Genomic DNA, 25,637 nt, shown 5'->3' with positions numbered 1-25,637 from the left:
TACTTCTTGAGTTTGCTGTGGGGTAGTAAAGAGCTGACACTTTTCAATGGAGGGGAGAAGGAAAACCAATGACAGAATTGATCCACACTTTCCATTCTTGGTATCTTTGTAAGTGGTTTCTCATTGTTCCCTTCAGGTCAAGGTTTCACTTATGATGAGAATGGGTTGCTACTTTGTCGTCCTGTTATAGCTGTTACAACTACAAGTAACAACTCACCTGGAAAAATGAACAGAAGCTTGCTTTGCTTCTATCAACTGCAGCACAGATTGAGGCTATTTCCACTGTATCCATCCAAGGGAAACTGGATAAGTATATCACCCAGGTCACTTAAATTCCATGGAATTGAACTGCAAGAATTTTAAACTCCTTCACTGAGCAAGTAACAATAACACACACTCTAAGCCAGCAGAATCCAATTTAAATTATTGATGTCACTTCCTGACATATTCATTTTGACCTGAGAGTTATTTTTATGAGGAAACCAATGCAGGATGTAATAGGGATATTCCCAGCAGGTTAACCCAGTGAGAATGTGGTTCTGGGGCAAATGATGTCCTAAAGGGAAAGTTCAAAGTTTTCTTAACCTGTTTTTTGGGATCAGGAAAAGCAGCATAGCTACTCTGGTCCATACAAGGGTGTCATTAACATTCAACCAAAAGAACTGCAGATGCTGGAAATCTGAATCAAAAACAGAAATTGCTGCAAAATCTCAGCATGTCTGGCAGCATCCGTGGAGAGAGATCAGAGTTGACGTTTAAGGTCCAGTGATCCTTCTTCAGATCTACAGTTCTGAAGAAGGGTCAACTGGACCTGAAACATTAACTCTGATTTCTCGCCACAGATGCTGCCAAACCTGCTGAGATTTTCCAGCAATTTCTGTGTTTGTATCATTGATGTTTACTGTCTCAAACTTGCTTGTAGCCCCACTGCAGGATGACACGATCTACAGGTAGTGCAGATTTCTGTCACTCCCTGCTTCATACAATTGCAAAGTTGGAGAGGGATGCTAGCTTTAAAACATCAGGCCTATTTTTTAGCTTTCTGCAACCTGAACTGAGCTGCATCAAAACTCAGTTTCTGAACATTAACATGCAATTCGGAAGTGACTTCCAAGATCTTGGCCCAGTGACACTTGTTATAGACCAGGCCAGACCCTCTCAAAACATTTCAAGAAAGTAGCCTGGGCTCTGACTTTGCTAGTTGCTTTAAGCAGGTGTAAGTGGAAATGTCAGAAGTGATGCAGCTGGCCCAACCACTTAGTTTAAAACAAAACAGAATTTATTTGCAAGTTAGCCGAATGAAACACAAAAGAGAACAGAATATAGAAGAACCTAACCTCTCCGAAAACCCAACAGATTATCCCAACTTAATGATGCTATTCCAAATACTTGCAACAATCCCCATAAACACCCCTTGGCAAAAAAGGAAAAATCCAGCACAGATTCTTACAGAAGAGATGTCAGAGAGAGGAAGGTTCAGAATGGAGCTGCTTCTTTAGGTCCAGCAGCTTCACCACTGACTGCCTGCTAAAACCAAACCAAACCAGAGCTAAGCTGAGCTGGGAGAACTGGCCACTCCCCTTTCATTGTACAAGTTTTTTTTTAAACTTGATTGCATTCTCAAGTAGTTAAACCCAGACTTTTTGGAATCGTTGCTTTTACAACCTCTCTTTAAAAGAAGCCAAGGACAGCATAACCTTGTTAAAGATCAGCACTGATGGAATAGCAATGTACTTAGAAATTTGGAGTGGCTTAAAATTGAGCTTGTAATTGGTGTTCCCATGCATTTGCTGTCCTTTCCCCAGATGGTAGTGGCCGTGGATTTGAAAGGTGCTGTCTTACGAGCCTTGGTGAATTTCTGTGAAAATTTCATGGAAAAATGCAAGTGAATGAGTTAACATTTCACACCTTGGGTGACAAATGTTCTTTTCAATGATTATATTCTTGTCTATGACCCTCCCCCATAGGTGTTGCATTGATGATGTGTCAGACGATTTTCGGTCAAGTAGATCAATTGAAAACAAGTGCAGTTTTTAAACTGCTTGAGCAGTAAATCTTTGCAAGCTTGCAGTTGCTGGTGTGTGCATGTCTAAGATAAACATTATGAACTTGTTGACAGAACAGGAAGAAGATAAAACAAAACAAGGATAAGTTTAATTATATGCATGAATGAAACATTTCTTAGGATTTAACCTTGAGGTACCAGCTGTTGAGATGCAAGGGAAATTATTTTGATATGGATAAGGTGATAATTTACAGCTTATTTGCCCACAGCAAGCCACATGATGCTTTTCAATTCTGAGCAAGCACAAAAATGTTTGGTTAGCTCATTTTAGATTGGGATTTCATTGAGCGTACATGCTCTCAGAAATAGCTCCAATTGTTTTCAGCTGATGTACAACATTATCATGCTCTTTGTCAATGTTGCAGTAACTATTGATAGTTACGAGGTGAATCTTGACCCTGCTGCTGGAGGGAAAGGTATTACATGGATATTTTATCAGAAAAGTGTTAATGAAAAGAAACTCAAGATAATTGACTCTAGCAAATCATCTAATGGCCAATTATAGAGGAACACAGGGACACTTGGTGAGCCATCTCTAGATGAAGCTACAACTAAAGGATGGAAGACAAATGTAATAACACAGTTTTTGTTGGAATAGTCAATTGCAGTACACCCATGAAGTTGATGTTTGCCCCACAGCAATTTAACACTACGAGCAGCGTTAATTGACTTAATGGAAGAATTCCACCCTTATCTTAGAAGGAAGTCCCACCTCAGAGAATTGCTGCAAAGTGTTCATGAATAAACAAGCTAGTGGGACAAATTGGGATAAATAGGTCTGGTGCAGTTGGCATTCCAGAGACAGTTGTCCATAATTTGTAAGTAAGTATTTCACAGTAAATTATCATTTCTAGAAGATAGGCAGAATGAAAAGGAGGGGGTGTAGGTCTGATAATAAAGGATGACATTAGGACAGAAGTTAGATAGGACCTTCATTTAGAAGATTTGGCATTAGAATCGATATGGCTGGAGATTATGAATGAGAAGGATGAAAAATGACAAGGAAGAAAAAAAATACTGGGTTGATTAGTTAACACATTCATTAACCATAATTATACAAGTGAGGAAACATTAAACAAGAAATAATTGGAGCTTGTAAAAAATAAATACTTCAGATTTTAATTTTCTTATAGTGTAGACAAGTCAAATGGACCAAAGTAATCTGGATGATTTATAGAATATTTCTGCAGGGGCTTCCTAGAATGGAATGACCTATGGTCAAAGTCCAATAAATATGTAAAATACTGTGGGTTCTGGAAATCTTAAAGACAAAATGTTGCAAAGATAGTAGTGAGTATATGGATGGAGAAAGTTTTAGAAAACGGTAAAATGCTGATTAAATAACAAAGAAAGAGAATATTAGAGTAAACTAACCTGAACTATAACAACCACTATACAAGGTTTTACAATTTTGTGAAGGGAGCAGTTAAAATAAATATTGGTTCCTTCAAGGCAGAAACAGAATAAATTATGATGGGGATTAAGGAAATTACAGAGAAATGAAAAATATATTTTATTTCTGTGTACACAGTGGAAGTCAAAAATTATGTCCCAAAAATAAAGACAAGCTAAGAGACTAATGACAGTAAGATAATTAAAGGAGTTTTATTAGCAAGGTGAAAATATTAAAGCAAGTGATTAAAGTCAACAAAACCCAACGACACCATATCCTACATCTTGGAGTTTGAAAAGAGAGTAGATATAATGGATCTATGATTGTCCAAAATTCCATAGATTCTAAAATAGTACCAAGGGATTGGAAGTTAGCAAATACAAGATGATATTCAAGAATGGAGGGGAAAAACAGACCTAAAAGTCAGTTAACCTGACATCAGACTTCAGAAAAATCCTTAAATCAAAGACTGAATAAGGAAATCTTAATAATGTCCTTAGAAAATCAGTCTGATAAGACATCAAAATAGCTCAACCTGAGGAATATTATGCTTAACAAAAATTGTAGTCTTTTTTGAGGAAGTAACTAATAGAGCAAATAAAGGGGATTGGGTAGATGCAGTATACTTGCATTTCCAAAGAAATTGGATAAGGTACTGTGCATAGATCTCAAAGATTGAGATCTCGGATTGACAGGCAGGCAGCAGAGAGTGAGAATAAATTGGGTATTTTCAAATTGGCAGATTGTTTCCAGTGTCCACTATAAAAATCTGTGCCGGGGCATCAGCTATTTACAGTCTGTATTAATGACAAGAACGGGCATTACTGATCCACTTTTCTGTTGACCTAAATGGAAACTGCTACGTAAGCAGTCAGGAGGATACAACTGACTTCAAAGATATAAATGTTAAGTAAGTATGCAATACAGTGCCTGATAGAGTATTACATGGAAGATCATGAAATTTGGAAGCCAGAGTAAAGAAGCAAAACTACCTTTCAAAGGTGTACAATTTTTAAACATTGATGATCAGAGAGACTTGGATGTAACTCGTACAAGGGTAACCCAGATGGCATACAAAAACATCAAACAATTGGGAAGGAAAATTGCACATTGGCTTTTACTGCTGGGAGATTCAAATACCAAAGCAAATAAGTCATGTTATTTTCTGTACTACATTGCTGTGACCACACTTAGCATACTATGCACAGTTTTGGTCTCAGTATTTAAGGAAAAATATATTTGAATTGCAAGTGATACTATGGAGTTTCACTAGATTGATTCCTGAGATGAGATGGTTGTGCTATGATGAGAGGCTGAATAAATTGGATCTTTACTCTGGTGCTCAAAAGGTTGAGAGGTAATTTACAAGAGTTTGAAGGGGCTTGACAGGGTAGATGCATGTTCTCTGACCACCACATCTAGCAAACAGAGGGATAACCTCAAGATAAGAGTTCATAGAATCCCTATAGGATGGAAGCAGGCCATTAGGCATATTGAGTCTATTCCCAACTCTCTGAAGAGTATCCCACCCCAACCCACCCTATCCTTGCATTCCTCATGGCTGATACATTTGGCCTGAACATCCCTGAATACTACAGGCAATTTAACATGGCCAATCCACCTAACCTGCAACCTTTGGACTGTGGGAGGAAACCAGAGAACCCAGAGGAAACCCATGCAGACACAGGGAAATGTGCAAACTCCTTGCAGACAGTCACATCAGGATGGAGTCAAACCTGGGTCCCTGGTGCTGAAGGCAGCAGTACTAACTACTGAGCCACTGTGCCACCAGTGAATCTTTGGAATTCTTTACCCCAAGGGATTGTGGATGCTCCATTATTGAGTATATTTACAGCAAAAAGAGACAGATTTTGATCCACCAGTGAATCAAGAGATATAAAGAACAGGTGGCAAATGCAGTTGATATTGAATCTCTGCCATACTGTACCGTGTGGCAGAGCAAGCTCAATGTGTCATGTTGCCTATTCCTGCTTGTCTTTCACATGTTCTTATGTTCATTTGGAAAACAGCTTCTTGGTTTCATTTCTACATGTGACACTCATTATTCCATTTCCAATGTCTCATAATTCTTTGTGTTTGGCTGCAGGAAGTGAAGCGATAGAAGCACGTGGCAAGCGTTTTGAAGTCAATTCGAATACTGACAAGTTATTGTTTTCAGCGGAGGACAGTGAAGTGGTTGTCGGTGCTGATCGTTTACGAGTCTTAGGTATTCATATCTTTTTTAACCCCATACAGCTCCATTACTGGAATTAAGAAATAGGGATGATTTACTCATAAATTAATCTTGATATGAATCATAGATGCTTCAAAGTAAAAGATTGCAAAGAGAAAATATCTAAGTTTTCTTTAAAATGCCTATAAATGACCAATAAAATCAAAAATACTGAATCAAAAACATGCATAAAGTGGTCAAACAGAAAAGTGAATATATGATACTAACTACTAAATGATTACCTTGTCAAAGGTCTCACTGCACAATTGCCAGGTTCTGCCTGGTAGGGTTTGGCAGTAAGCAGCAGCTTGCCAGACATCTGACTGAGTATTAATGAGATTGTTTTAATGTGGTTCCAGCACATCACAGGAAGCCAAAGCAGTTATATGAAATTAAGGACAATTTGTTGCTCTGTGTCACTCCTAAGGACAGGAAATGCAAGAATTGCTATGGAATGGAATATGTTTTGCAGCACATTAACAATACGGCTCCACCTCTTTGTAACTGGCACTGCAGACAGTTAATGTGCTGTGACAAATGGGGAACATTTGTTTTTCTGGGAGAAGGCCAGAATGTGACGCTTTCAGCACATTTTGTTTAAATGTGCAGAGACCGTTTTTAACATACGATAAAAGGAATAGAATTGATCCTTCTATTAACTGATCAAGCGCTGTGTGTGACGCAAGTAATGAATCAGATTATCAGCAATCATAGAAATTGATGGCATAAAATAGAAACTTGCCATGGTAATACTTCCTCCGTGTGCTGTTCACAGGAATAATCAGAAATGTGGCACATGGATGCTTTGCCAAAGGAATAATGGAAATGTAACCTTTGCATCCTTTAAGAGAGAACTATATGGATGATATGAGGGTAACATAACTCGAGAGCATGTCGGATTAGTTATGGAATATTTTAGCGAATAGTGAGGAAAGAATCAATAGGTCGATTGGTTTCCATCTGCACTGTAAACGTCTACAATTCCTTGGTTTACAATGTGATCAGATGAACATATTTCTCCTGTGATATGTCCAAAGACATGTTTGCTATTCAGTCCGAATAGTCTTGAAGGATGGTTAATGCTCTGAATAATTAGGAATACTCAGAAGAAAAATTATCTTGGAAAGTTGTTGGCAGTGTGTATGACAGCACAACAGGGGGATACTTTGAAAGGAATCACTGTAAAACAAATGTGGAACTTTCTCGAATGCAAGTGGAGATTGGGGATAGGATAATTAAACTGTAGCTTCAATTCCCTAATTCTCACTTGGTCTTCATATGATGCGAAGTACCAAAGCCTGGCCTGCAAATTCTAATTCAGTCTTCAACTCCAACCAAAAGACAATTTATGATGTAAAAATTATAAACATTCTCTAAAGAATTAATTTAGTGCTAATTAATGGGCAAATCATTTCAAAATAAAACAGCAGATGCAAATTGGCTCTAATTGCTTATATTACCCTAGCATAATGGTGAAAGGACAATAATTTTTTTAAAAATTCTTCATTAATGTCCAAAGTTCTGTAATGCTTGGAGATTATCATCTCTCCAAAGAGATCATTAGGAGTTCAGATATGAGAGCAGAACATTCTTGTTACCCATCATCAAATTATTCCCTGCTCCCAACAGTTTTGAAAAAACCCAAAAGGGGTTATTCCAAATTGCTTTCCTGGCTAAATGTTTGAACGCAATAGTTTAAATTATGTTAACTTAAGGGACGATGAGGGATGCTGATCCAATTCAAATCCACATTACATTTAAAGATCAATCCTCTGCTTTGATTACTCTTCAATGAAGCAGAGAGGATTCAATCTATAATCTGGGGAACAACTTTAATGTAGCATGGATTTCAGGTTGTCAGGAAAGAGTGAAAAACACTGTAATTGATCTAAATTTAAGGTCTAGGGTACTTTACTGGGGCCAAAAATGCATGCTACCTTTGGTCAGTTTCTCCTGTCCATATAAAGCAAAGTTTCACATTTACCTTGGCGGGCTTTCTCCCTCTGCAGAGTTTCAGCCTGACAGGTCAGATACAAGTCACCTCCTCTTGCATAACCCAGTTAAAATGGCATTGAAGTTATTTTGACAGTATGTGGCTCTAATTTGCATAAATCATGTGGTCTTCATTTGCTTTAGGCAGCTAGACTTTTCATCCCCTGCAGAACACTGCCGATCAAGCTGGTAAATGAGAGGATTATGAATCCTTTCACTCTAACTGCACAGTTTCCAATTCATTGAATGAACAAAATTACAAGCTTTTCCAAATTTGTCATTTGGCAGCTGTTAATACTGATCAGTACTGTGTATTGTGATTGTCTAAACTTGGTTAAAAATCACCAACACCAGGTTATAGTCCAACAGGTTTATTTGAAAGTACTGTACAAGCTTTCGGAGCACTCCTCCTTCATCAAAAGAAATTCAATGCCATTTTAACCTGTTGGACTATAACCTGGTGTTATGTGATTTTTAACTTTGTCCATCCCAGTCCAACACCAGCTCCTCCACATCATGTCTGATACTTACCATTGTAGAGAGGGGTATAATAATTATCTTAACAGGTTGACAATAAACTTGCAACTTGCCCACCTCTGAAGTTGTATTTCAGAAATACTTGTTTTTTTCATAACAAGACTCTCCTGCTAATTTTTGGTGAGCTTTGAGTTCATAGCAAGAGAGATATGTTAAGACTTAGAACACTTCCCAAGTTTTAAAAAGAACCAAAAGAATTGTGGATGCTGGAAATCAGAACCAAAAACACAAATTGCTGGAAAAACTCAGCAGGTCTGGCAGCATCTGATAAAAGAAATCAGAGTTAATGTTGCAGTCCAGAGATCTTTCTTCAGAAACCCCTTCCAAGTTTTGATACTGGTCATCCATATGAATTTCCTGTATGAGATTGCAAACTGCCTTATATACATGTTTTCGCAAGCAACACCTACCTATTTGACACTTGTGCTAACATTATCCAAACCTTGAAGGTAGCATAGAGTAGGTTTTCATGCAGTTAGTAGAGGCTAAATGCAAACCCAGGTCACAGAACAAAGTGGTTCAAGTAGGCAGCTCAGCACCATCTTCTCAAGGACAACTAGAGATGGGCAATAAATGCTGGCCACCCAGCAATGCACACATCCCACAAATGAATAAATACAAAAAACAAAAAGTCTCACTCAGGCTGTGGTAAGTGTGTGTGTAATTGCCCATTTATTGAGCCATTGTTAAGACATGCAACCTACACTAACGCCAGGAATGGGAAAATCACTATTGCAGATGGAGGTGCGTTTGTTGTCAGTCATTTAGATGGAAAATGCTTGTCAATTCTTCTGTTTCTCCTCAACAAAGAGGGTAATGTAAATTTGGAAATTTTTACATAACAGTTGAAAAGTGAAACATTTTCAAGAACAGCCTGATCCTGAGGTACAATGTGTTAGCATTTCATTTCACCTCTGCGACCTGAGTTTGTCTTGTAGCACTAAGATCAATTCTCCCCTAATGAATAACTGCTGCCAATGAAATTAGTTAGGAGCTAGTTCCTAACAGGTATAATCCCATGACACAAACAGAATATGACACAATTAAAAGGGGCAAAGCATAAACAATCTATTCAGTCTCTGCAAAAAACAGGAAAAAAAATCTACTCTGCATGTTGGCATATTCCACTTAATAAGCTTAAGAACCTCAGAAACATCTTCAATAGGCAGTCTAAGGAGTAGATAGGGTGATTGGATGAGCAGTGCCAATGCTTGCACATTTCCATTGACAATAGGTGCACAAAATCTACAAGTGTCTACAAAAGAAACTTCCTCTCCAGTCTCTCAATAATGATACAAACTTGAATTAATACTGTCAATGTCTGCACCACTCAGATATGTTAATATAAAGCAAAAATGCTGCTGATACTGGAGATCTGAAATAAAACTGGAAGTGTTTGAGAAACTCAACATTTTGAGTCCAGTGACCCTTCGTCAGAACTCAATTACAGTATTTGTTTTACGAACCAGGTTTACAAGTAGAAAAAAAAATCTAAGGACAAGTTTTACAAGCAGATTTTACTGATCTGCACCGAAACCACATCTACATTTCCTGCTACTACTGGTCTCTGTAGAATGATGAATTTAATGATTGTAGCTTCCTGATTTAAATCTAGAGACACTCAATTAACATGGAACATAGTGCAATCATATTCATTAAACTTTGCAGCAGTAGTACAGAGGGTGTCTTAGGACTGAATCTTCTGCTGTTTGATGAAGTGTTAGTTACATCAAATTTTTTGGAGGGATTTTTGTTGTGACTCCAGTGAAATTTCTTGCTGTAGCTTTCCAAACTTGCTTCATTAATCTACCCAGCCCCAATGGCATCCCTCTCTTCCATTTCCAGTCCTGACTTTTCACATGGACTTCCCAGAACAACTTACCGCTCAGTTGATATCTGCCAAAAGACTGTCAACCTTGGCAATCTTCAAAAGGCCCCTATTGACCATCTGGTATTGCCCCTCACCAGCAACATATTGGTATAGCAGCCACAAAAGCCTCAAGATCACCACTACTCTGTACCGAATGCCCACTGGAGATTCACAGCTTGCCAATGTCCAGTAGGGGAACATCACACATAGACAAATAATCAAACAATTCCAAACGTGAAGTTTTATTTACAGCCAGCGAAAGCAAATGAACAGAAAATTAATAGAGACTGAAGTTCATTCCGGCAATGCAAATCAAATGGTGGCATTATGATCGATAACTGTTACATTCCATGAGGGTTTGATCCACCCAGCTCTGAGCTACTAGAACCGGCTGCCTAGCAGGTTGTGACTGTCTTGCTACGCTTGAAACAGCTAAGCTTTTTGTGTGCAAGGAGAACGTCCTCATTCTCCTCCTCCTTAGAAAGCTGCTCCCACCCATCCAGTTCCTCAGCATTGAACACATCAGCTCATTGCCTGCTCGAACTCTGCAAAGCACAGCCTGAAAGTGTGACGTGGTATACTTTGTCTGGATTGTACTGAAGGGCTTCCCCTAAGTCTGATCCAAACAGTGGAACTGCACCTTCAGGAGCCCCGATGACTTCTGCACCATGACCATGATGACAGCATATGCACCAACTTTGGGAAGGTGCTTTACCAGCTGAGGGACCAAGATATTACATCAAAAATGGAGTGCCCATTGTGCTCCAATCCTCTTCCCATTCCAAACCCATGTCAATCATTTAAGTTTTCATTGCATTTAGTAGAGTCCATTATAACATTTACATGACAAATAGTCATGATTTGGAGATGCCGGTGTTGGACTAGGTTGTACAAAGTTAAAAATCACACAACACCAGGTTACAGTCCAACAGGTTTGATTGGAAGCACACTAGCTTTCGGAGCAATGCTCCTTCAGGTGACTATCACCTGATGAAGGAGCGTCGCTCCAAAAGCTAGTGTGCTTCCAATCAAACCTGTTGGACTATACCATGACAAATAGTATTCAACTCCTCCACCAGCACCCTTGGAAGTTTCATAAGGGATGGGAAGCTTTTAGCCAGCATTCTAGTCTTTTTAACTCAAGGCTGCTAATGTCTGCATCATTAAGGTGCCAATATCATATTTCCAAGGATCATTGTCATGGTGCAAATTGCCTTTGATAAGCATTTGAAGCACTTTCACTCCACATGCATTCAAATGAACAAAGAAATGGTTATAAATTAAGTGCAGCTGGAAGTTGCAAATATAGGCTTCATGAACTTACCCCTTCAATGTCTTAGCGTCCAGATGATTTGGATCCCATTGATTGGTCTGTTAAAATAACATTGATTCTGCCCACGATGTGCACTGTCCCACATACTTTACAGTTGCAGTTAACATTTAGAGAATAGAAATTTGAGCAAAATAGACTTGCCGGGCTATGAGAATAAAGTGGTGAAGTGGGGCTTATTAGATTGTTCAATGAGCCAAAATGGCCTGTTCCATGCTGTAATGACTCATTGTGTAAAGGCTATAGTTTGGAAAGTGAAAGCCAGCTGCTGGGTATTAACTGAACAACATAAAATGCTTCCGAAAAGTTTATTGTCACTTTTCCCAATCTGTGATGATTGAGTTAACTGATCCAAACCAGGGTAGTGATACTGCTGTCAGAATGGATGATCCCCGTATACTTTAAGACTCTGATATGGCAAGCAAAAATACATAAGAATTTCAGGTGAAGACATGATTAGGCTTGTCTGTGGTGCCCTCTTATGGTCAAATAACCTGTCAACTGCTACTGTCCATTTCTCCACACTTCAGCGATGGCTACTAACACAGAGTAAAAATGAATGACCAGTGTATCGGAAATATAACCCAGGAAGGATGCATGTTTTCAAAGTTGTTACAAAATAGGAAATACTGGAACTATGAAGCAGGCCAATCATAAGCTGTAAGGTAACAATCTTGAGACTAGGATATTTCTCAAATTTTACTTTTATTTTTGTTTCCTTTTAGCACATTTGGTACAGTGAAGGAAATAACCGTTGCTTTTTTCCTTAGCCAATTTCAGAATCTGAATTTCCTCACTTCTGAAACCCAAGTTGGGTATGATTTTTCTTACTTAGAGGTCATCTTGACAATACTTGGTGCATCTTTAATGTAATGCAGCTGAAGTAGTCATATCCATGGAGCACAAATCAAACCTGTGTATCATGATATTGTGACATTTTGCCTTGGTGCTCTATCATTGTGTGTGAATTTTAACTCTTGGCTGGGAAAGCAGTCCAGGGAGCAGCCAGCAGGAAACCTATTTGATTTCAACAGTGAGAACTCATTAACTGCCACTGGCTGGTTTCCACTGCTTGAGTAGAAAAATCTCCAGGATATGTCAGCAAGTTACTTGTTTCTACATACCTTATATTCTTATGTGCAAAAATGTTGGTGCTCGCCGAGTGAACTAATCCGGGTATGGAATTGCAGAAGTCTGAATTTTAATAGTTCTAACATTAACTGGTTTTCCCCTGCAGGTGCTGAAGGAGCTGTGTTTGAAAAGTCTCTAGAAACACCACTTATCCGAGCCGAACCGTTCAAAGAGTTAAGGTATCAAATATGATTTGATCATTCTTTATAATTTCTTTCCTATACTGTTCCTTCCTTTCACTCTCTTCTCCCTTGTTCTTTCAAACTGCCCTTCTTTTCCTCGTCCCCATTTGTTTATTTTCTCTTCTATTTTCTTTGTCCTTTTCTTTCTCATTCCTTTCATCCATTAGATATTTCCTTTTGTCTCTCTTTGATTGTTTCTCTTCCTTTCGACTCCATTTGATTTCTGGAATCAGTCTACTAATGTGCAAAACTGATGTTGAATGGTATTGCTCCAGAATTATTGCCAAAAATATATAGACTTAACTTGAGTCATAGAGGTCTGCAGCACAGAAAAGGGCCCTTTGATCCGTCAAGCCTGTGCTGACAAGCACCTATTTGAATCACATTTTCCAGCACTTGCCCTAAAGCCTTGCATTAGAGTGGTGCTGGAAAAGCACAGCACGTCAGGCAGCATCTGAGGAGCAGGAAAATTGACATTTTGGGCAAAAGCCATTCTTGATTAAGGGCTTTTGCCTGAACCGTCGATTTTCCTGCTCCTCAGATGCTGCCTGACTTGCTGTGTTTTTCCAGCACCACTCTAATGTTGATTCTGATCTCCAGTATCTGCAGTCCTCACTTTCGCCTAAAGCCTTGCATGCCTTGGCATCAATAATGCACACCTAAATACTTCTTAAATGTTATGAGCTTTTCTTCCTCTACCACTTGTACATGCAGTGAGTTCCGGATTCCCACCAGGATAATTCCCACCAGATTACCTGGGTAATCAAAAATCATCACATCCTCTCTAAATCTTCTGACCAATACCTTAAATGTATGCCCCCTTATCCGTGACCATTCCACCCAGCGGAAAGTTCCGTCCTGTCTATCCTGTATAAGCCACTTATAATTTTATACACCGTCATGGCCCTCATCAGTCTCCTCTGCTTTGAGGAAAACAATCCCAGTCTACCCAGTCTCTCTATCTGTAACAGAAGCTTTGTAGTGGTTACACAATGAAGGCAAGGCAAAAAGTTGCCTTCATCTTATCAGACCATTGGGCTGCTCTCTTATTCAAGAGCGGCAATTGGTGATGTGTTTAACCTGAGGGTCACAATACCTCAGACCAGGGGAGAGGTTGAGAAGGAGATTCCTTGATTGTAACATCAGCTGGTGTGGGAATTGGTATCATTGCACTGCAAACCAGCCATCCAACCAATTAAGAGAAACCTACCTCTTGAGTGATATATCCATGTATTGGTATTATATATGTATCCTCAGACTTACAGCAAGACAGGTAGTAATGATAGAGAGAATGGACTAGTTGACATGCGAAGTGCAAATCTTTCTTCAAAACATAATAACTCACTTCCAAACTATTGACATTGTCTGACAGCAGCTTCTGGTATTGTTTCAGATTTGTTTTTGCATGTACATGGGGGCAAAGTTGATTTTCAGCAGAAGCACAACATGGGTGCCCCATTCTATTTCCTCCCATTGATGCTATGAACACAATGTGAAACCAACTGCTGATTCATTCTCAACTATTTTACACAAATGCTACAGACCAGGTGCACATCCGCTATTAATTTTAATTAATGCTAAAATTTGAATTAAGATTAAACTCCATTGGAAAAAATGACCATTGCAGGATCACAGACTTGGGATTGTTCTTTAATAAATGTTCCATTCCTGTAAATCTCTAAGAAGAAGAAAAAAGTGAGATCTTTTTGGCAATGGTCTGTTGTTCAACACTTCAAAGTTAGAGGACAATAAAATTATGACAACAGTGTCAAAGCTCAGTACCATTGCATGCTTTTTTTAAATCATATTTTACTTATTGTGAGGAAAATGTTTGCTTCGGCATCTTCATTTGCTTGTAAACAGTGTAAAAGTGAAATGAATTATACTTGAAATCTTGACTTTATCAGACAACAACTAAAAGGTGAGTGTGTAGAAACATTTGATCCAAGATTTGAACCAGCACAAGAAAATACTTGACATAGAACAGATTTATCTTTTAGTTGCTTGGCACATGGCAAGCTTTCTCTTTAATCTCTTGGAATGCAGCACACTATCCATTTAATCCTTTGGTGTTTATCAGAATCTCATTGTAGCTTTCACTTCCTACTGAAGATGTTTACCTATAAGCTAACCTTCATACCATTAATACTGAGGTTTCAACTAAAATGGCTTTTGAGGTTAATTATGTGTGGTCATTTTAAGATGCAGCTGAAGAATTGCAAATGTTTCCTTTACAATCATAGAATATATTTAGCCTTACACCAGTCTCCCAAATCCTCTACTCCATCAAACTAGATTTGTGCATCTCCCCTTCTTTCACCTTACTGTTGATGTCCATGCTTGCAGTCTTCAAAGTCCAGTGCTTTGGAATTTCACCCCCGTTTCCTCTGGTCTTCATATCCCTTCCTTCCTTTTCTTAGTAAGGCTGCCCAATTTGTTACAGTTCTGGATGGGATGCCTAAAGTTGTTAAGCTCCTGGTTGAGGAGGGACAAACTGGCTCTGCTTCTTTATTCACCTGGGAGACAGTGGGAGCTGCAGATGCTGGAGGGTTAAAGTCAATCAAGTGTGGCACTGGAAAAAGTACAGCAGGTCAGGCAGCATCTGAGAAGCAGGAGGGTCGATGTTCCGGGCATGACCCTTGGGATTGATTTGCAAGTTGGTTGTGATTCTTTATTCTGATTCCTTTCAACCATAAATGAATTCCATTATTTAGAGAGAGAGAAAGTCCTTTTGTTATCCTGCTCTCTTTTGTCTAGTTAGATAGGTGGTTGGTTTCCTAAACTCTGAGTGCTAAAATTCCTTTACTGACAGCACAGGATGATTCAACTTCAGCTGTGGCATGATGCCTGAACCCAGAGTAGTAAACATGAGAACATTCAATCCCACTAGCACACTCCAGTTGAGGTGAAGCTTGTTTTTTAACATCTGTCTTTCAAAGGGAAAGGTATATTCTTCAAAGGAAAAGCATGTCTGCAGTTTGGGACATAATTTTTATGGTGGCTTGCTGTAGATAAAAGGGTTGTCAGCCATCGTTATCTTTGTAATCACAAGAGATCACAGCCCCATCTGTTTGACTTGCCTCTTCTCCCTTTGAAAAGCTATTGTTTGAAGTTCCATTCACAACTCTACTTCTGACATTCTGTAAGTCTCTCTCTAGACACCCACTTAATTTACATGCATATCTATTTTTGACGGCAACAACCCTCTTTTTAAAATGCTTTAGAGAATTAGACCTTTTAAATTTCAATACTACCTCAGAGTTCTGATCCTTGCCCGTGATGCATTGAGCTTACTTAGAACTCGTTTACTGAGACCAGATTGATGGTAACTCCTCCACACATCTCCTTCATTAACTCAATGTGACTTTCATAGTAAATTAGACCATTATTAAGTTGATATTTTTTACATTAAAGATGCTATAATATGCAGGTTGTTTTAAATATAAGTGAATTTTCAAGATTTTGATTTTATCTCATTGCTCTCAGTAACTAAATAAGCCTTGAGTCTGGGTTAAATGAAAATGCTCCAACTTTCAATTTCTCTATTTACTTCTTGAGCTGAGATGGGCTCAGGTCATGTCCAGTCTTGTCAAGTACTTCCTTAATTGGCCGGTTGTTTGATTCTTAGCTCCCACTGTCCTATTATCCACGAAGTTGGTGGTTGAGGATCTGGGAGGATAACAATGAAACCTCCATAGGATCGTCCTGCTTTATACACATCTTTAATCTCTCTGAAGACATTTTGAGTAGTGGATTCTTAAACTGCTTTATTCTCGAGTAGTGATTTTTTCTTTCAGCACAGAGTGGGATTGATGGTGAAATTTCAACATTCACCATCATCAACTATTTGGAACTGATCATTTCTTCAGAATATGTGCAGCATGGTCTGAAAAACCTGAACTATGAATCTGTCACTTGGAGTTCTGATACAGACCAACCATGGGCCTACCTGATCCTACCCCAACAGATGTCAATCACAGTTTTGTACAGAATTTCTTAGCTTTGTAGTTTCACCACAACGTTATGCCATAATCTTCACATTTACCCCATGCAAGAAATGTTAGCATTTCCATTCCCGGTCGAGGATCTTTGAAAATCTTTTAACAGATTGGCTGCTTGAATAGCCCTATGATATCCCTGTAAACAGTTGAAGTAACACTGTACACTGATAAATGTGAAATTATTGCCAGAGGTATCAGTTGATCGCTATGCATGACTTAGTTAGCTTTTAGTGGTAAGTACCTTACTTTGTAATTGACTGAAAACCCTGGGCAACAGACAATATTAGAGGCAGTCAGTATAACCAGTATAAGTGATGTTCATTGCTCTTACAATGGAACATGCAGGACTTAGCCGGCTGGATCATTAACTCAACTTAAAAATTCAAATCTTTTGATATCCTACATGCAAATCGATGCTTCGCTCCTTTACAGTCATATGCTTTTGACATTTTTGGTGACAGTCTTATTTCTTTGTTAAACTCCCTTTCTCTGTCCTCTTTGGTCTACAGAAATCACAAGAGTTTGTTAGTAGTATGATGCTAGATAAACGCACTGAGTTCAACTATGTGGCATTTTTACAGGCAGTATCCTGCTCTGCCACTATTAATGATTGCTAGAAAAGTTCAAGTCAAGAATATGATCAAACACTGCCAAATTCCCTGAATGAGTGCTACTCCAGCAACACTCAAGTACTTTGACAACCATCTGGGGCACAGCAGTCAATTTGACACCCATTTACAAACATTCACCCCATTCATATTGTACTAATGCACAGTATCAGCAGTGTGGACCAACTACAAGATACACTGCAGAAATATACCTTCAAACCCAGGACCACTACCAAGGACAGTGGATACATGGGAACACCACCACCATCAAGTCTCCCTCCAAGCCACTCACCATCCTGGCTGGGAAATTTATTGCCGTTCCTTCACTGTCACTGCATCACAATTCTGGAATCTTATCCCTGAAAGCACTATGGCTGTCCCCACACCGAATGGACTGCAGCAGAAAAAAAGCAGGTCATCACTATCCTCTCAAGAGCATTAGGGATGGTTGATAAATGCTGGCCCAGTCAGTGAAGCGTACAACACTGAATAAGTTTTTAAAAAGGCAGTCAAACAGCTAACTATCCATTAATATGGCCTAATTGGGTGAGAATACCTTTTCCATGCAATTTGACCCTGGGCCTACTCTGTGTGGAATCACAGTAGTACCTATGAATTCCCAGGACAGTGTGTTAGGGGTGGAAGCTTCCTACCTCAAGTCTCTTCTTTGCAGCTCCTGGGAACTCGGTGTTCCCAAAGTGTAGTGAGGGAAAAAATCTACCTTACAATGTCCGAGAAAGAGATCTGTTCTCTTAAATAGAAGATGGAGTCCATTTGTTTTATTAGGCGACCATTTGCAAATCATAGTAATCCATCTATTTCAGAGACATAGAGTGCAACAACAAATCCTTGACATATTTCACATTATTACTTTGCAATTCTTTTAATGTACATGAGTCTGCTGCACTTTTTTTTCTCTCTTTCATACGTTAAGTGTTAGAATGGTCATCCTTGCTGAAATGACATAAATCAAGTAGCTCATTCTTGCAATGCAGCTAGTTTTTTTTTCATTGTCGTCAAATAACTAAGCGGTCAGGAGACTGAGGAGTTACATAACTGAGATGTATAAAACTATGAGGGACATAGACAGGGGAGACAAGAGGAACTTTTCCTCTTGGTCAAGGGATCAGTGACCAAGAGACATGGGCAGAAGGTTTCGAGAGGATGTGAAGAAAATGTGTTTCACCCAGAAGATTGTGGGAATTTGGAACTCTCTGCCTTTAGGGGTGAGAGAGGCAGAAGCCCTCATAGCATTGAAGAAGTATTTAGATGTGCACTTGTGATGCCAAGGAATACAAGACTATGGGCCACATGCTGAAAATGGGAGTAGGTTAGTTATGTGTTTGCTTTTGACTGGCACAGATTTATGGGCTGAGGTGTATTTTTCTGCCTGCAGACCTCTACGACTTGATTATTCCATGTATTTGTATGGCTCTGCTTTATTTTTACTATCCAGTAATATTGTGCAACATAGAATTATGTTTTTGTTGATAAGAGGAATGGTATGTTTTTTGCTGGAAGATTAATTTACACAATGTTGATTTATCTGTGTGTCAAACTGGCTTTAATCTGACACAAAATTGAGGACTCTCCATCTCAAATATATGTACACCTTTAACTTTTGCTTTAACCTGAATTGCAGTACTTCAGTTCTATTTACCTCTACCTGTGAATAATGAAAGAGCATACATTCAACAATGCAATTGTCTTCAATTCTCCCGATATGAGGGCTAATAAGTCTACATATGACTAAGTGTAAAGTTATTTAGATTAAATAAATTTACTGAGAGCTAACAGTTGTCTATCTTTGTTTTAAAATAGAAACTGCTGTCTAATTTATTTTTGTTTGGCTGTTACACTTTGCAGCAGAAAGGCACTCTCACTGTTTCTCCCTCTGTCTCACATTTCCTTTCTTCTTCCCCTTTGCCTTGTCAATAATCTATTGTCCCATTTTCCTCTCAATTCTTTTTTTTCTAGCTTTCCTCCTCCCTGACTTCCTCATTGTTTGCTTTTGTAATTGATTACTCAGCTTCATCATTTCACTAGATGAAAGTGAGGACTGCAGATGCTGGAGATTAGAGTCAGGAGGGTGGTGCTGGAAAAGCACAGCAGGTCAGGCAGCATCTGAGGAGCAGGAAAATCGATGTTTTGGGCAAAAGCCCTTCATCAGAAATGAGGCAGGGAGCCTCAGGGATGGAGAGATAAATGAGAGGAGGGGTAGGGCTGCGGGTAAGGTAGCTGAGAGTGCAATAGGTGGATGGAGGTGGGGATAAAGATGATAGGTTGGAGGGGAAGGTGGTGCAGATAGATGGGAAGGAAGATTGACAGATGGGACAGGTCATGAGGGCGGTGCTGAGCTGGAAGGTTGGAAGTGGGGTAACGTGGGGGGAGGGGAAATGAGGAAACTGGTCAAATCCACACTGATGCCATGGGTTGGAGGGCCCTGAGGCAGAAGATGAGGCGCTCTTCCTCCATGTGTCAGGTGATAAGTGAGTGTTGATGGAGGAGGCCCAGGACCTGCATGTCCTCAGCAGAGTGGGAGGGGAAGTTGAAGTGTTCGGCCACAGAGAGGTGGGGTTGGTTGGGACGGGTGTCCCAGAGATGTTCTCTGAAGCGCTCTGCGAGTAGGAAATCACATCAGGAGCAATGGATACAGTAAATGACATGTGGAAGTGCAGGTGAAACTTTGATGGATGTGCAAGACTCCTTTGGGGCCTTGGACAGGGGTGAAGGGGTTTGTGCAGGCACAGGTTTTGCAATTCCTGTGGCGGCAGGGGAAGGTGCTGGGAGGGGAGGGTGAGTTGTTGGGGGGACATGGACCTGACAAGGTAGTCACAGAGGGAATGGTCTTTATGGAAAGCGGATAGGGGTGGGGAGAGAAATATATCTCTGGTGGTGAGGTCCATTTGTAGGTAGTGGAAATGGCGGAGGATGATGCGATGTATACGGGGGTTGATGGGGTGGAAGTGAGGACTAGGGGAGTTTCTCTATCTTTCAGAGGGGTTGCTTATCAAAAATTGATTATGTTGCAGTCTCAATAGTGAAAATAAACAGCTATAGGAGAATGCAAGCACCATGGACTCTACCATCCCAGCATTTAGTCTTTATATTAAACTTCTGACTAACATGAGAGGAAAGCAGAGGCTGATGAGTGCCACATTGAGAAATATAAGTCTGAATTATGAATCCACATTTAGAAATAAAAATCTGAATTATGCGTATTCACAGCTAAAAAGAGCAGCCTTGCATGTGGAATATAATTGTATTTTTATACTTACTGTTTAATGAGGATATGTTGCATTATTTTAAACTTCAAATTGCTTCTTTTTGCTTACACCATAGTCTGGGAGAACAGAGAAAAAAAATTAACATTTTCAGGTTACGTTACATTTTTAAATTATAGAATTGGAAATTGCTTCATATGATACCTGTTTTGTGGCATTCTAAAAATAACTAGAAATAGAGTTATAGTGCTACATCTTTGCTTAGGCCCTTTTTGAATTCCGACCCCATGCTGTACAATTATCTGGATTAAAGGCCAAAGAATCGAAGGAATTGGTCCCTGGGCCTCATCAGTAGATTTGGAGTGATCATATCCCCACAAGCTGTTCGTCTAAGCAAATATATCTATGAAGCAGCTGAAGATGGCTGGGCCAATGAGTCCACCCAATGTCACTCCTGCAATGATTTTTTGGTACTGAGATAGCCAACCTCTAACAACCACAACTGTCTTCTTGTGTGTTCGATATAACTACAAGCAGTGGAGAAGTTTCCTCCAGTTCTCATTGCTTCTAGTTTTACTGGGTTCCTTCATCATTCCTTCATCTTTCAAATGCTGCTTTGATGCTCTGGACAGTCACCCTCACCTGCCATCTTGACTTCAGCTGTTTTGCTCATATTTGGATAAAGGTTGTAATGCAGCCAGGGCCCGATTTATTTTTTGAAGAAGAGTTCCAATGACCAAATTCCCTCTTTGGAAGCAGAGGGTAACTCTATTTGTACAGAAGATCCTGTTAGCTTATCTGTACACGGCTTGTCCCATTTAGAGAACACTACCTGCCCACTCTGCTCATGAGGGGCAATAATGCAGATAGTAGGGATTTAATTTTCCATGTAGAACAGGCAGAACACAGAGAAGCCAAGCCTTAAAATTTCATGGCGACGAAGAAATTTGATACATTAGTGCCACCTTCAACAGGAGGTTGGTGTTGCAGCAAGAGTACCATTCCAAAAGTCAAACAGTGATGACTGGATGCATTATTTTGAAGAACCAATGAAGAAAAAAAATTATGTTCAGAGATGGCTTCTACAAAATTTTCTCATATCTTGTATAATTTCAAACTAAAAACTTTTGAATATTTCTTTAAGTTCTGCAATTGCAGTCTGTTTTTGCAAATGAGGATTCCCCACCTTGTTTTGGATATCAGTCATGGAAGCCTGTGCAATAAAGTGGGAACTGTTGAGTGGAAGTCTGGTTAGTGCACCATATGCAGGGATCAAGTGCAGTGAAAACTCTCTGGTATTCATGGAAAAAAACATGGCAGCTGTTTCATTTAGTACACACTAAACATATCTAAATGTCTCACGGGGAGACGATGCAGAGATCCAGGTCATGTTCTGGGGGCCCGGGTTCGAATCCCGCCACGGCAGATGGTGGAATTTGAATTCAACAAAAATCCGGATTAAATCATTGTTGATTGTTGGAAAAACCCATTTGGTTCACTAACGTCCTTCAGGAAAGGAAACTGCCATCCTTATCTGGTCTGACCTACATGTGACTCCAGACTCACAGCAAAGTGGTTGACTCTTAACTGCCCTCTGGGCAATTAGGGATGGGCAATAAATGCTCGCCTAGCCAGTGACGCCTCCATCTCATGAATGAATAAAGGAAAATAAAGCACTGTGCTTGTTGACTAACCTGTTCCTCAAGGAGATTGGGAAAAGTAAGTAAGGGAGAGCAGATTTGAGAAAGAAGAAAAAAATGACAGAGAGAACATGAAAACAAAGTAAAAAGAACAGCCAAGAGAAGCAAAAAAACACACAGAATCAGAGGTTAGCCAAGGGTTCAGGAGCCAGTTAGAGAAACCATTATAGATAGCACACAAAAGTAAGTGGTATATAGGGCACCATTTGATTGTGAAATTGGAATAGTGCTGGACTGTAGAGAAAATTTGCTGCTGGGAAATGACTCAAGTGTCTTTGTATTATTTAATATCCAAACGACATATTTGTCCTTTAAGCACACTGCATCGTTGGTAAATTACTGAACAAATGTTTTGCGGAAAATACTAAATTAAATTGATCCCCTTTTATTGCTGCTCATGAATAATTAAATGTGAACATTATTCAGTTGATTGGTACAATACTCAATGTTACGTTTAATTGCATAATAAAAAGAATATTTTTCTCCCTGATGTATTATTATCTAAAGGCATGCAAAGGTCTTTTCTTCCAGCAAAGTAGAACGCTGATCCCAAAAAATGTTAGTCCACTTCTTATATCTGCATTAGGACAATGCTGCCCCATTAATAAGGTTATTTTGCCGTTGCTTTTTCTTGAGAAGGATCGTAAAAGCAGAGGTTCAGAAATGTCTGAAAATATCTATTTGAAAAAATGTTTAAGTTTTTTTTAAACACTTGTACAATGAAAGGGGAGTGGCCAGTTCAGGGATTTTTTTCTGATTTGGTTTGAGCAAGCAGTCTTTTTGAAGATGTTGATCAAAAAAAGCTGCTGGGGGAGAAAGTTTCCTGATACAACAGAGGTTTTCTGGCTGACTCTGTCTCTGCCACCTCTCCTGTAAGAGCCTGTGTTAGATTTTACCCTGTGTGTTAAGGGGGCATTTCTGGGGATTTTGCAGGTATTTGGAACAGCATCATTAAGTTGTGATTGAGTTAATTGGTTTTTAGATAAGTTAAGTTATTCTGAATTCTCATTTGTTTGTGTTTCATTCAGTAGTCTGTAAATAAAGTCTGTTTTGTTTAAAACTAAGTGGTGGGGCCAGCTGCATCACTCCTGAAATATCCACAGTACATCTGCTTAAAACAACTAGAAAAGTTAGGGTTTGGGCTACTTTCTTGAAATGGTTTGAGGGGGTCTGGCCTGGTCCATAACAGTATAAGAAATGCTACTAATGAAGTACTTGTCTCCCTGATCCTTCTCAGTCAAACATCACCATATAAAGCCTGATGTAGTACTTTGTGTCTGTGCCTATGAATTCATTGGTCTCTGTGATGGTTATTTCATAACTCCATGACCTCTTCCTGTCACAAGCCACTTTTCTTTTTTTCCCTTTCTTATTGAAAATCTGAATTCATAAATCCTAATGCATTTTACTTGGTTGAGCACACGCAGCATTGGGATGAAGCTATTAAGTGGCCCTTACAAAGTCTCAGTTGGTTTCTGGACAGAGTGGCTAGTCTTAATTCTTGTTTCCCTGGCAGGGAAACCAAAAGGTAACAGGGTCTCCTCCCCACTCACAGAGTTGAGTCATGCAGCATGGAAACAACCCTTCAGTCCAACCTGTTCACAATGACCATAATCCCAAACCAAACTAGTCCCACCTGCCTGCACTTGGCCCATATCCCGCCAAACTCCTCTCTCTCTGAGAAAACAGGACTTCAAACCTCCCAAATTTCCTCTGCAGGCAAGTTAAATTCTACCCATGGTTGCAAGGTGACTAAGGTACAGAAATAAATATTCTGTGATATACAACATTTCAGAAGGACAGACAGAATGGAACAACAGAAGTATATATGTTAATAAAGAACTGTATAAGGACACCAGTAAGAAGTGGCCTTGGCACAAAACATCAGGAAGCAAGGAATTGGGAATAGCAAGGGTCGGAAAGCACTGGTGGGAGTAGTTTATGGGAACTGAAAATGTGTTGCTGAAGAAGGGCTCATGCCTGAAATATCGATTCTCCTGCTCCTTGGATGCTGTCTGACCTGCTGCGCTTTTCCAGCAACACATTTTCAGCTCTGATCTCCAGCATCTGCAGTCCTCACTTTCTCCTAGTAGTTTATGGGATGCCTAATGCAGATGATGTCATGGCACAGAGCATTAAGCAAGAAACCATTGGAGCTTGTGGCAAAGGTACATTATAATTGTGGAGTAATTTAATCTTCACATTAAATTTGCAAATAAAATTGGCAAAAGTCTGGAAACTGAGTTTGAATAATGATTTCACGGTCATTTCTCGAACATCGTAGTTTCTAAAATGTTCCAGGATATAGGTGCTTCAGACAGGACGGGGAGGGAAGTAAAAGGCGGGGGAGGGGGGAGACAAGTTGCATTGCTGGTCAAGGATAATATTATAGCTGTGCTAAAGGAGGACACTATGGAGGGGCTGAGTTGTGAAGCATTATGAGTGGAGCTGAGAAATAAGAAGGATGCAGTTACATTGTTGGGGCTGTACTACAGGTCTCTCAACAGTGAGCGTGAGGTAGAAGAACAAATAGGTAAACAGATTATGGGAAGATGTAGAGCCAGCAGGGTGGTGGTGGTGGGAGATTTTAATTTTCCCAACATTGAGTGGGATGCACTTAGTGTCTGGGTGGGGCAGAATTTGTAAGGAGCATCCAGGATAGTTTTCGAAAGCAGTATGTCAATAGTCCAACTAGAGAAGGGGCCATATTGGACCTGGTATTAGGAAATGAACCAGGCCAGATGGTAGAAGTTGCAGTGGTGGGGTTTCTTTGGGAATAGTGACCACAATTCTATAGGTTTTGGAATACTTGTAGACAAAGATGAGAGTGGTCTCAAGGGAAGAGTACTAAACTGGATCAAGGCCAATTATATCAAAATTCGGCATGAGCTGGGAAATATGGATAGGGGGCAGCTATTTGAAGGGAAGTCCACATTTGATATGTGGGAGGCTTTCAAAGATAGGTTGAAGATAGTGCAAGATAGGCATGTCCCTTTGAAAACAAGGGATGGGAAAGGCAAGTTTTGTGAACCGTGGACGATATGAGAAATCGTGCGACTAGGCAAGAGGAAAAAGGAAGCATAAATAAGTCCAGGCAGCTAAGAACAGAATGGGCCTTGGAGGAATATCGGGAGAATAGGACCAATCTTAAATGAGGAATCAAGCGGGCTAAAAGGGGTCATGAAATAACTTTAGCAAGCAGATTTAAGGAGAATCCCAATGTCTTTTATATATGAGAAGTAAGAGTGTGACTAGAGAAAGGTTGGGCCACTAAAAGCTAAGGAAGGAAGGTTGTGTGTCAAACCTGAGAAAATGGATGAGATTCTCAATGATTACTTTGCATCAGTGTTCACTGAGAAGAGGGACATGAT

The 25,637-nt window shown here is 39.6% G+C and overlaps 1 protein-coding gene across 6 annotated transcripts in view; it reads left to right on the top strand.

The window, feature by feature from the left end:
- Positions 1-25,637, top strand: part of sgcd (sarcoglycan, delta (dystrophin-associated glycoprotein)) — a 432,629-nt gene that overhangs the window by 387,484 nt on the left and 19,508 nt on the right. For all 6 annotated transcript variants that reach the window (XM_043703313.1, XM_043703311.1, XM_043703307.1 and 3 more), the window contains exons 5-6: positions 5,566-5,685; positions 12,658-12,730. In XM_043703313.1, the coding sequence (XP_043559248.1) occupies positions 5,566-5,685; positions 12,658-12,730 (193 nt within the window). The remainder of the gene's footprint in view (positions 1-5,565; positions 5,686-12,657; positions 12,731-25,637) is intronic.

The sequence above is a fragment of the Chiloscyllium plagiosum genome, chromosome 14 (assembly GCF_004010195.1).
Source record: "Chiloscyllium plagiosum isolate BGI_BamShark_2017 chromosome 14, ASM401019v2, whole genome shotgun sequence".
NCBI classification, from domain to species: Eukaryota; Metazoa; Chordata; class Chondrichthyes; order Orectolobiformes; family Hemiscylliidae; genus Chiloscyllium; species Chiloscyllium plagiosum.
The sequence above is the reverse complement of the archived record's forward strand: the minus strand, read 5'-3'. Positions and strand labels throughout refer to the sequence as shown.